This window comes from Urocitellus parryii, chromosome 5 (assembly GCF_045843805.1).
Source record: "Urocitellus parryii isolate mUroPar1 chromosome 5, mUroPar1.hap1, whole genome shotgun sequence".
NCBI classification, from domain to species: domain Eukaryota; kingdom Metazoa; phylum Chordata; class Mammalia; order Rodentia; family Sciuridae; genus Urocitellus; species Urocitellus parryii.
Genome location: NC_135535.1, coordinates 180,562,046 through 180,575,057, shown reverse-complemented (window position 1 = coordinate 180,575,057; position 13,012 = coordinate 180,562,046). Strand labels below are relative to the sequence as shown.

Genomic DNA, 13,012 nt, shown 5'->3' with positions numbered 1-13,012 from the left:
TTAGACTGAGATTGAATATTTATGGCAAGAATACTTCATAAGTGAGATGGATGTACTTAGTTTCCTACCACATCAGGAAGCAATATGAATACTGTTGAGTTTGATCATACGATTAAGGTAATGACAGCCAGATCTCAGCTCTGAAAAGGTCAACTTTGCAGTTAGCCAGTGACCTCTGGATGAGACAGATGGGCTGTGTTACCATTGGAACATTTCAACAACTCATTTTGGCATTAATTGATGGTGGTCTTTGGCTCAACCAACTATTTATTTCAGGTTGCTAAATGGTGATTTTTCTTATTCTAACCTTCATCCTGCAATTACTAATTAGCATTTTTCTGTGAAAGTCAAGTAGGATTTTCAATTCCTCCTTGAAATAGCAGAGTTAATGCAAGTGATCTAGTTTTTAAAATTTCTCATTGTGGACTTGATAAAATAATTACCTCCAAGGTTAGCAAATGATGTTTTTAGTTTTATTATTATGGACTAGTGGATTTTTATTTGTTTGAGGTTTTATTTTATTATCATTATTTTTTTCCTGTGGTACCAGGGATTGAACTCAGGGGCACTCGACCACTGAGCCACATCCCCAGCCCTATTTTGTATTTTATTTAGAAACAGGGTCTCACCGAGTTGCTTAGCGCCTTGCTTTTGCTGAGGCTGGCTTTGAACTTGCAATCCTCCTTCCTCAGCCTCCCAAGAGGCTGGGATTACAGGCATGTGCCACCACACCCGGCTTGTTTGAGGTTTTAAAATACAGTCATTATTCTTTTGAATACTCAAATTGTCTCAAAATTTTCTCCTGGAACCCCCTTCAAGGAGTTGCTCCTATGTTCTTCCGACATCACTATCTTTCAGCATCTCTTTGCTTTCCGAGGAGAAAGAAAAAATAAGAGGGCTCAGGTTCATTTTCTACTTTTCCCACCCATACCTGAAATCAATGCTGTCTTCAACAGGAGCCCTTGCCCAGTTTTGGTGGGGAATCTACTCTTTTCTTCATAAAAGTGTGATTGAGCATTTTTCCATGTGTCTAAAATTTGAAATTTCATCACTTCTAAGAAGTTCCAATGTTTAGTATTAGTTAATCATGATGCAGCTGGATATTTCCAACTAAATTTAATATTACCAAATTTTTTCTTCTTTGAATTTGTGTTCATATTTTTTCTTTATTAAACTATAAACCTTGGTTCCTACTAATTTTTGTACTATATGAAAAACACCTCAACAATCATTCTACATATTTTTCTACTAAAAATACAAAAAACTAAGCACAGTCTCTCTGCAGTTATTTTCATTGTTGAATACATTTCACTGAGAACTGTGTTCACAGTTACTTGAAATAATTCTCCTCTGTGAATACATTATGGCTGAAATTTATTTTGTTTCTGTTTGTTTTTTTTATTTTTAAGGTTTGTTTTTTATTCTTTTTGCTTTAATTCTATTTTTAGGATATGTCACACAGTTACCTAGTTTAAATGTCAGAAATTAATAAAAAAGAGCCATAAAATCTATCTACATCCTTATCACTTTAGCTCTATTTCCTGTTTCCTTCTGTCTCCCATGGGTGACAATTTTTATTAGCTTCTGATTTACCACTCCCAAGATTATATCTGCAATAATAAGTGTGTGTGCATATGTGTATACATATTATATGTATATACCAAAATTTATACAACCAGATCCCTACTGACATTTAGGTTTTCAATTTTTTTGCTATTGCCAATGTAACTACAATAATCAATTATATGCAGATGTTGCATGTATGTATGTGTGAAGGTATCTCTTCAGGATAGGATCCTAGAAGTGATTCCTGGGTCACAAGGCAAATGCAAATAATTTTGTTATGTATTGCCCATTTCACTTCTCAGGGATGTGACACTTTGCAAGCCAAAGTGTTTCATCAGAGGGGGCTGGGGTTGTAGCTCAATGATAGAGAGTTTGCCTTGCATACATGAGGCACTGGGTTCCATCCTCAGCACAATGTAAAAATAAATAAATTAAGATATTGTGTCCATCTGCAATTAAAAATATATTTTATAAAAAAGTGTTTCATGGGCTGAGGATGTGGCTTAAGCCATAGTGTGCTCGCGTGGCATGCGCGCGGCGCTGGGTTCAATCCTCAGCACCACATACAAACAAAGATGTTGTGTCCGCCGAAAAACTCTCTCTCTCTCTCTCTCTCTCTCTCTCTCTCTAAAAAAAAAAAAAAATGTTTCATCAGAGCTTCAACAACATTCTATCATCAGGCTTTAAGATCTGCAAAATCTGATATGTGAGATATGTCAGCCTGGTTATAATTATCTCTCTCTTAATAGAAGTGTGATTGAATATCTTTTCATACATTTAAAGACCATTTTTGTTCATTTTTTGACTAGGGTGTTTTTTGCGGGGGGGGGGGGGCGGCCGGGCTGGGTTTCTCTCTCAACTTTAATGAGCTCCTGATCCACTAAAAAGAGTAACCTTTTATTGTAAAACATAATGTAACTCTCTACTGCCAGTTTGTAGACCCTATATATTTTATTTATTTATTTGCAATTTTTTAAGTTGACCCCATATTTTTTGATGTTGCTTATGATGGTATTTTTTGCATGAAAATCTTCTCTATTTCTTTAGCTAAATTTATCAAAATGTTTTTTCATTACTTCTAGATTTTAAGTCATAATTAGGGTTTTAAAGTAATTTAACTGTGGTTTCTTCACTTCTTATATTTAGATCTTGGATCCATTGGGTGTTTTCCATGGGAAATGATTTGAGGTACGAATCTGATCTTTTGTCTTTTTCCTAATGGCTTTATAATTTTCTCATTTGTTAAAAAGCCTGTCTTTTCTCCATTAAGTATTCACACTCATAACAGGCTTCGTTTCCTTATATTCTCCAATTTATGTCTGCATTTTCCCTGTAGTTCCATTGGCCACACAGCAATACCACCATACTGTACTGTTTTATCTTTTGGGTAGTATTTTATTTTATTATTATTATTATTACTTTTACCGTACTGTTTTTACTAGATAGGCTTCAGTGTGCTTTAATATCTGGCTGAGCGAGGCCCTTTCTACCCCCTGGATCTTCTTTGTCAGGGTTTTCATGGCTCTTCTTGCCTGTTTATTTTCATACAGAAACTTAGAATCCACTTGTCTAGTGCCAGCCTGAGCAGAGGGGGAGAGTCCTATTGCTGTTTCAATTGGGATCACATTAAACTCTCACTTCATGTAAATTGGAGAGAATGGACATCTTTATAATGCTGAATCATCTGTCCAAGAACATGAACTATCTCATTTGCTCAAGTCTTTCTTTTATTGGGGGACCTTCTGAACTCACATGGACTGCTTGAGAGGAAGACCAGAGACTTTTTTCATCAGATAAAAGGTAACAGGAACAAACAGCCACATCCTGTGCTTTTGAGGACTTCTCCCAAAGGATAGGGCCTCCACTCTTGGAGGCCACGAGCCTTGTCTTGGTTTCCCTATTTCCGAGGTACCCATCACAAGGCCAGAGAACTCTGCCTTTCTACCCTTTCCTGCTCTTTGGCTTGATGGTGGCCTGACTGTTGAGAACCACCTGGGCTCCCGGTGGCCTGTTTCTGGATGGCTGTTTTGCATTAGTGGTTGGGTCATATGACTGATGAGAGAAAATGGTGGTTTGGTGGCCAGTCTGACCAAAGAGATTGTCACCTACTAGGAATCTGTGTGGAATAAGATGGATCATCAAGGAGTCTCAGTCACTAGGAGTGTGCATGGCATCCATAGTGGTTCTAGAAGAACAGAAAAGCCTCCAAAGCCCTAAAGAAGGGCCTGTTGTTAGAAGCCTGAGGGTGGGGGTGGATTTAGCTTTGAAGTAGCAAGGGGCGAGGCCAAGGCTCGAGGGAGAGCAGGTGATGGCAGGAACATTTCACAGGGTGGTGGAGAGATGAAGAAGACACACAGGCCAGGAGCTGTCCGTCCCAATAGGCTGCTGCAACATTCTTTTCAACGGGGCTTGGATCAGCGCGGTGAGTACAGGCTGTTTTCATCTAAATTTTAAGCCCTTAAAATACAGGGCTTACTCCAGGCCAGTTTGATAGACAGAATGTTAAGTTTACTGTACAGATAAAATAGAGAACTGATAGAAACTGTCATAGAAAGAACAACTTTGAGCTTAAAAGGGCCCTTGCTCATTTGCTCAAGCTTCCTTCTTCCTCCCTTCCTGCCTCTCCTGCCACAAAAGAGGAGAACAAACTGCTACCAGCCTCAACCGCACTTCCTTTTCTGTTTGTCTCCCCATCCTCTTCTGCTATTTTCCTCCACTGTCTTGCAGGCTCCTTGGCCTCCTCCCAGTGCATCTTCCATCAGTGCCCTTAGCTGGCACTAGCTGAGAATACCAGCCTTGGGCCTGACCATTGGCAAGCTCCTGCTCCATTTTCCTGTGTCAGAGAGCGACTGGGCTGCTGTTGCTGCAGAATGCACCCCCTACCCCTTCCCAAGAAAGGGGCACAGAAAGGAAAAGAGAATGAATGACTTGGGGGTTAGGGACCCCAGCTGATGGGTCAGGAAAACTGAGTGGATGTAAATCGTGTCACCTTCCTGAGGCTCAGACTATCTTTAAATAAGAATGATAATAGTAACCCCCACAGGGTTGTTGTCAGGCTGAACATCACGAGAGAAGATGATGGTTCTGCATAGGAGCAGACTGAGTAGTACCAACACCACATAGTGCCTTCTTCCTTTTGCAGTTTGATTAAACTGGTCCTGCTGGGGAACAGCAATCAATGGGTGGTTATAGCAGAGCATATAGGTTGAACTGGGACTGACCTCCCCGTCCCAGTGAGAACTAGGAAAACCTCCAAATTTTTGTAATTGCCACAGCCACCCATCCCCTCCATAGGAAGCAGTCTTATAAAGAGAATCAAAGACTTCTTTTCTGGAAACTCAGAGTTTTGGCTGGTGCTAAAGAATTGCCGGTTACTTTGGCAATGTTCAGATTCCAAGTCAAAAGGAGCCCAAGTCCTCCTGAGTCCCTGCTCCTATGTTCTGAAAGTGAGAAGTTGAAGTCAGGGAGACTGACTCACCCAAGGTCAATGTCAGGGCAGGGCCCTCACCAAAGCTCTCTCTTGCAATGGCAGAGTCCTGTGATTAGCAGCTTAGACTGTGGAGACAGACTTGGGGGGGGTCTGAATCCCAGTTCTTCCATTGACAAGTGGTGTAACTGTGGATCAGTGACTTACCCTTGCTGAGGACGTAAAATAAATGTCAGCATAGTAAAGGAAACACAGGAGCATTCAATAACATATGTTGTAGTTTTCCTCCAGAGATGTGAGAGAAAGAACCCAAGAGTGATCTGGTTCGATCTTGTCCCAAGCTCCAGGATAATCTGTCATCTGTCAAAGCCTTGTCATCTCACAGAGTTGACTTAGATTTAGGCATGCTATTTTGGTTTTCCCCAATAATCCTAAGCCATGTTTTCTTTTTATTAAATATTTACTTTTTAAATAAATACCTACAATATGGGTGAGATATAAAAACATTAAAATGAACATTTATGCCCACCATTCAACTTAAGACATAGGCCACTGCCATTGTTTGGAAACCCTATGTGCCCCTTCACTCCAATCCCATTCTAAGATAACCACACATCTGACTTTTACATTTATTATTCTCTTTGTTGGTTTTGCTGCATATGTGAGTATCCTAAATAACATTTTGTTTTATATGTCTCTAACCTTAATGTGAATGAAATCATACTACCTAAGCTTCTTTAGTTTGTCTCTTCTCAAATTATTATCTATCCATAGTGATATATATGAAGTTCACCAATTTTTACTGTTGAGTAGTACTCCATTATGTGACTATGCCACAATTATTTATTTTTCTTTTGAGGGAAAATTGGGTTACTTCCAAGACTTTTTTTTTTCTTCTAGAACAGTGCTTCTATGAAAATTTGTGCACATGACCTTGGCCTACATTATTAGGAACACTCACATTTATGATCTATACAGGGTCATAGATATGTTATCAGATTTACTGGAATAATCCCAATGGTTTCCAGAGTGATTACACCTTATATTTTATTTCAGGTTGGAAGGGTCCATTTGTCATCTGTCAATCTTCTGATATACTAATTTCCTCATCCATTGTGCCTGTAGGTCAGGTCGGAATGCTTATCATGGTGTGCTGTTCCACATGTGCTAGAGAAGCAGGCTGTGGCCTCACCTCATTTATAAGTCACCAAGGGTTCCTTTCCACACTTGCACGGAACTTCCCGGGAAGCCAGTTGCAGGTGTAGAGCTATTGTGGAAGGCCTGGAACACCAGGTGGTTACACCACACACCACCGGGGGCAAAAGGTCCAGTCTGGAAAAGCAGACTCTCATTTTCATCATGTCAGACTAAATACAGTAAAAAGAAGAAAGACAAGTGGCTGTAAAAAGAAAAAGCAGAAGTGTGACCCTTGCGCCTGTCTTTTTCTCTGGGGAAATAAGAAGTTGCCAACCCAGGTGCTGAAGAGAATGGTTTAGTGGGGACAAAAGTCAAGGGGCCAATGGGTGCACTTTACAGTACTTCAGAAGAAGTGAGCTGAGTGTGACTATCCCTTCAGTGCAGCCCAGCTTTCCCGGTCTTTGATGACAATGTGTGTGCCTTGACCATATTGATTTCCTTGTTTCTTTCAGCTAAGAGCTGTGGGAAAGGAATAGCAGTGGTTTGGAGCTCTTTTAGAATATACTGCAAGAAAATCAAGCTGCTGGACTGGGGGGAAATAAACCATCAGAGGAAACAAAGGGCTTGCATTTTTTCTCATGAAGATTGTCTGCTCTCTTGTTGGCCTGGCCAGGCAGACAGTCCCTACCCTTCCACATCTGGTAGAACCAGAAATTGACATGCAGTTCATGACTGTAAATAATCAAGGTTACCTGGAGAACTATAGGATCTCAGTGCAAAGAGGAGGCCAGGAGAGAAGAAATCCATCTATGTACCCACTTCTACCACTACCACGGCTGCTTCTCCTTGTCCTCCTCCTCCTCTGCCTCCTCTCCAGCCCCCCCTCTTCTGTCTACTCTTTCTCCATCTTGCTTCAGCCAGACTTTGAGTCTGTAACAGAGAGGTAACTGGGACCCCTCTTCTTTGTCCCCTTGTATGTTTTTCAGGCCCAGGAGAGGGCTGGCCCCTTGATGGAGGTGGCACACTTGCATTTTCCTTCATAGAGGTGACCAGGGCGTCCCTGTTTGCTGCAGGGAAGTATGCCCAGGGACAAAAGGAAGAGCCCTTCTTGTTGCCATTCTCCTTGACCCTAACTTTGCCTTCTGCTCTTTCAATGACAGATAAGCCCGATTTTTCAGATCAGGCAGAGGAATTGTGAAGTCTTCCAGGAGGGAAGTAGAGCTTCCTGGGTGGGTTCGGCCAAGGCCATAGCAGGTAGGGTTCCCTCCGCCTTGCCCCACCTGTCAGTACTCGGGATGCCCCTTGTCTGGCATGCCGCTGGGTCTGATGAAAGGATAACATAAGCCATGGGTAAGAATAGGACAAAGGCAGGGAATGGCGTGACACTGCTTTTTAGAAGACATCCTCCTGATGTTGGAATTGCAGTTTGGGGAAATAGATGAATACATCCTGGTTTTATTTGAGAGCACCAGGATATCACCAGGGGAGCTCTGAAATCCACCAGCTGATAAGGAGGACACACCATTTATAATGGAAATCATCTTCCCTGGCCCAGGTCACCCCTTCCAATGATCTTGCACCAAGAATTGCCCATCCCATTTTAAATAGAACCCCAGGTTAAAAATGGGAGTTCATAGCTCACTTGAAACTAATGTTTGAAATATGATATGTCAAGAGCTTTGTAAGGTTTTGAACAACCAATAGAAAAAAAAAATAGAACCCCAGGAAAAGACTCTGACTTTCTGAGTAAACTCTTGCTATGGTATCTCTGCCACCCTGATAGACATTTGGAGGAACAGTGCTATAAAAGTCCCCCTTTCATGTCATAGTTCTATAAATGGAAAAGGCTTATCCATAACTTGATGCAAATGTTCAGGAAGTCCCCAAAAGACATTCAGATGGAATTGATTATTCTAAGTTCTTTCTTGAGCCAAGGAAGTTCTGCTGACAGCCGGACACCTGTTAAAATTGGGGACTACATGTATGTGGGACAAACAGGACGTAGTGACCAGCCAGCAGCATTGTCCCAACCTGGTAACAACCCTGATTTTAAAAGAAAGCAGCTGGAAAGAAATCTGCATGGCCAATAGGTTTCGCTATCAAAGTTTACACAACGTGGAGTAATCAGCCAAGCTGGCTGGCTGGCTCTCCAGGTCACATGATTACATAGAAACATGAAACTTGACTATGTGCTCCAGCAAGTTTTACTTCTCCCTAGTGCAGGGGTGTTTGCCAGCAGCCTGCACTCTCAGAAGTCAGATCCAGTGACTGAAGCCCTGAGATCAGAGGCTTACCATGCTGCTCCCTAGGAGGGCCAGGAACTGCTGACATTACCACGGGTTGGCAACTCGTGTCCCTCATCCAAAAGAATGGACAAGCTTAATAAGATAACTGTCCCAGCCAGTCAGAAGCTGAGGTAAGATTTTCTCATCTGGTACTTTCCGCACCTCCACCTCCCCATCCCAGTGATCTTATAGCTTCTCAGAAATCCTGAAACTCTGGAATACTCTGCTACTTTGAAGGCAGTGGGTGGCAACTACTATGGGGAGGCAAACTGGGCTTTAAAAGACATGTGTAGGAGCAAATCGGCTAGCTCTAGCTCTGGCTTTTGCCAGTGATAAATATAAGGAGAGACAATGAAATAGAAAAAAAACAACGGCTCAGGTTCTACCAAAGGTCAGCTTTCAGAATGCAACAGACTTTGCTAATGCAGAGTATGTCTAAACTGAGTCTGCACCAGCTTCACTGTGGATTACTACTGAATTTTCAGGATAGTTGTAATCATGTGTATTGTTTTAGTTTTACTGTCATTTATTTCATGTATATTCATCGCAAGTTTATTGGGGGGACTTTATCTGCCCTCATGATATTGTCACAATGGTTTTGTAAAAACAAAACAAAACCAGAAGTGGCCTAAGGGCATAAGTCAAGGAGATATGGAAAAGGCAACTTCCCAAAATTTGATTTCGAAGATTTTCTTTTTGGCTTACTATAATGACATCATGGCTTGTGGAAATTGGAACTTTAAAATGGGCGGAAGTGTGCTTCGTCCCACCTGCACACCAGAGCTTCAGTTTCCCATGGGGTGAGGTGACATGGGTAGCAGATGAGTTCTCAAAAATAATTAGAAACTGAAGAATTGAAGTTTTTAAGACAACAATTAAGAGCAATTAGCCTGGAATTGGCAGAGGAACAGCCCTTCACAGTTAGGATCTGGGTCTTCTACCTGGTTGGGGCTTGATAAGAGGCCGGTCAAGATCCTCTGTGATCTGCAATGAGCAGGCAGCTCCAGCAGGGCAGCCGTTATTTCCATGCTGAGAGCTGCTGTTGAGAGCGTGGAGCCATCAGCGCTGCTGGGGGACAAGGAGGAGGTGCCCCAGCTGCCTTGGGTCTTTGGTCTCGGTAGCTGTTCCCCCATGGGAGGGAGGTAACACAGTGGAAGTAGTAAGGGACACCATAAGCAGAGAAGAGAATTGGAGAGTGGAGAGATTTCCATGGACAAGACATGTCAAGAGCTGGGATTTGAGAGACGGACCAGAGTAGAGCAGGGAGAGAGTGACAGGCTGGGAGGGTGGAAATGCAGAAGCTGACACAAGTATGGCCCATTTGTGGGATGGTGAGAAGAGTCTTCTGCTCAGCAGAGGCTGGAGAGTGGGATGTGTGGAGCCAGAAGGTCCTAATAAGGTTGGATGTGTAGGGTGGGGACAGTTGGGAACTTACCATGAAGGTTCTAGTCACGGAGCTGGAGAGCCCGCTGCTGTGTTGTTGGAGACGTCATGCCTTCAGGCTTGGGGGAGGGGGTAGCAGGAGGGATCAGACCGAGGAACCTGGAGGCAGGGATGCTGCAGGGGTGGGGGAGACTCAAGTAATCCAAGCATCTAGAACTGCGGGCCTGGACCTGGGCACAGCAGGGAGAAGGGAAAGAGGAGAGGTGGGTAAGATGGGAAAGAGAAAAAACTAACAAGGCACCATCTCCAAGGAGTAAGAGGGTTCCAAAGTTTTCAGACATATTCCACAACCTGAAGCTACACTAAGCCTTGGTAACTCTTTCAGGAAATCCTCATGGAATCTAAATAAAGAAAGGCAATAGAAGGTAAATCATTTTATGATCCCTCCCTCTGGGACAAAGTCCAGCTTGATCACAGAGTAGCTGATAGGCAATATGAAACCATAGATTAGAGGACAGAAAACCAAAATTATATGGTGGATAATCATACACTACACTCAGCTGCTGAGAGAAAAGTAGCTTTCCCCCCACTTGGTTACTAAGTTGTCTTAACAGCATAGGCTTGTTTTCATAAAACATGCACCGTCGACGTGGAACTTTCCAAAGAAATGAAATTGTAAACACAAGGGACTCAAAACATCATCCTAGATCTTTCCTGTAATTGTATGACCCGGTGAGGAATGGATAGATGGAACACATACCCCCTAGGACTTGTGTGTTCTCTTTTTCCCGGGTTAAGACTGATTCAGAAGATCACCTACTGTGCAATTATTTGGCACCAGCTGACAATATACATAGACAGCTATGTTTATACTCTTATGCTTGTTAAAGTTATATTGGAATCTGCTCAAATTCTTAGCCAAAAAAAAAAAAATGACAATGAGTGTCCATCCAAGCATCAGAAGGGAGGACCCTGGCCCACGGGGTATATTTCCAGGTCTGAAATAAGAATGGAGGCAAATGGAGTGACCAGGAGAAAAACAGAGTGGACCAAGGAAAAGAGGGCAGATAGGATTAGAAGGGAAGTAGAGGATTCTTGAGATGAAGGAGAAAGGAAAAGTTCCCGAATGGAAGGCTGAGGTGAGCTCTCACCTCGAGTGTCTGTGTAGAGGAGTTGAGACGGGCAAGGGAGCTGGGCATGACCACAAAGATGTTTGCTTCCACCAAAGCACAACGTGAGGTGGGCTCCCGTGTGAGGGGGAGTTCACAGACTCTCAGGATCTTCTAGTGGATTCTTAGCTGTGGTTTTCTCTTGCATTTTATAAGGTGGTGATATCATTAGAAACCCTTCTGGGTTCTCGATTCTTCCACAGTAAACATTGTTCTTATGATCTTAAAAATTTTACACTTCTAGGTGAACATTTCAAATTTTACAATCCTGAAGCACATTCAAATTCATTCTTTTCAGTTTCGAGAAACCAATTTGAAGGGGAAATTTTCCATTTGTATAACTTCCAAATTTGCTCATCATTTGTGCTTGTGGTTTTTTTTTTTTTTTTTTAGCACACACGCACTCACACATACTTGCTTATTTTACAAGTAGAAAAGGTCTTTGACACAAGCATGTTCAAATCAGGTCTCCCCAATCCTCATCTTATTGGATAAAGAGTATAGTGTTTTTCAGATAGACAAATCAAGGTGTTTGTGACTTTGGGCCTCCCTCACCTACCTGTAAGGTAAAGATGATAATAACAGTATAAATGTCACGGGACTATTATAAGGATTAAGTAGTCTTGTGAAGCGATGACACAGTATTCCTGGCACATGGCAATTATTGAATTTAAGAATAACAGCTATTAATATTATTACCATCGTTACTCTTATTAATTCTGTGCAGTTGATTTTCTGAACATGAACAGTGGATTTTACATTGATTCCTGATAAAGTTGGTGCTAGTTTCATTTCTTCTTTCTGACTATTTTGTCTATTGATTCTGTGACCATCTGTGGTATTTTGCTTTGCATGGATTATAGACATGACAGATATCCCTCTCTCAGCTGTCATCTAAGTGGCCGGTAAAACTGTTGAGCATGAGAGAGTCCTGCCATGGGTGCCTGGGTCTTGGTGCTAGGGTGCTTGCCCTGAGATTTGTCGGGTGCTGGGATATGTTTTCTCTTCTCAGGTCTTAGAATTTTCAACTGGAGTTCCCAGTTCCTTGACTTCTCAAGTTCAGTTCTTCAGAAACAAATTCAACTTCTTTTAACCTCTCCATCACTAGCTCCCTCCCTGGTCCTTCCTGTTTCTGTCATGGTTTCATGATCGACTCTGACTCTGACTCATCCTCCCCTCTGCTTCTCTCTGCACTTCCACCCAAGCCCACTCACCTACCACGCCCCGGAGTCTTTCCTTTTTGGCACTTCTGTGTTCTTCTCTCCCACAGGATCCTGGACATATTCTCTTCTCTTCTAGGTCCCCTATGTTTGTCTGGTCCAAATTCCTCTACAAAATGCGGAGCTTGGACCAAACAATTCCCCAAATCCCTCTCCACTCGGATGCTATTCGATCCTTGCAGCACAGAGATATATTAGGTATGTCATAGTCTCTAAGGTTACCATTTTATCCCATGACCCCCTGGAGATACTTCTTCATTAATTTGGAAGGAAGATGCAAGTAGAGTCCAAAAGGGTTGATTCCAGTGGTCGGTTACTAGCCATGGGTCCTGAAGAAGCCATTTAGCACGCCCCAGTTTCCCCACTTGTCAAGTGAGATTAGGCCTGTCTTCCTCAGGCTTATTATGAAGACAAATAGGACGACATGGGCCAAAGTACCCAGCATAATTGATACCACCGGGTCAGTACGAGAAGTAAAAAGAAAGTGAACCCAAGAGCCAGGACCTTAGCCCACCCATTGTGAGTGGTTGTTTGTCATCTCTTCTCCTCCTCCCATTATGGATCCATTTCCCCCTTAACTGGAGCAGCAGGCAGGGCAGGGATGCGAACAGGAGCCACAGCACCCAATGGTAGAGATGGACAGCCCACCCCACCCCAGGCAGCCTGGCTTCCCATTCACCTCACACTACCTACCTGCCTCATGTCCACTGAGAATCTACCCAACTGACTGTTTTGTGTCACAATGATGAATGGAATGTTTGGAGCAACTGGACAAGGATCCTTTCTTCTTGTGGGAGAAGGAGACACATGATCAGAAATTTACTT

At 42.6% G+C, this 13,012-nt stretch overlaps 1 protein-coding gene across 1 annotated transcript in view; it reads left to right on the top strand.

Annotated features, from left to right (window-relative positions):
- Window positions 1-8,469: 8,469 nt before the first annotated feature.
- Blnk (B cell linker) overlaps window positions 8,470-13,012 on the top strand; it is a 69,977-nt gene continuing 65,434 nt past the window's right edge. Inside the window, exon 1 of the mRNA XM_026394795.2 lies at window positions 8,470-8,546. Coding sequence (XP_026250580.2) covers window positions 8,500-8,546 — 47 coding nt within the window. The 5' untranslated portion in view covers window positions 8,470-8,499. The remainder of the gene's footprint in view (window positions 8,547-13,012) is intronic.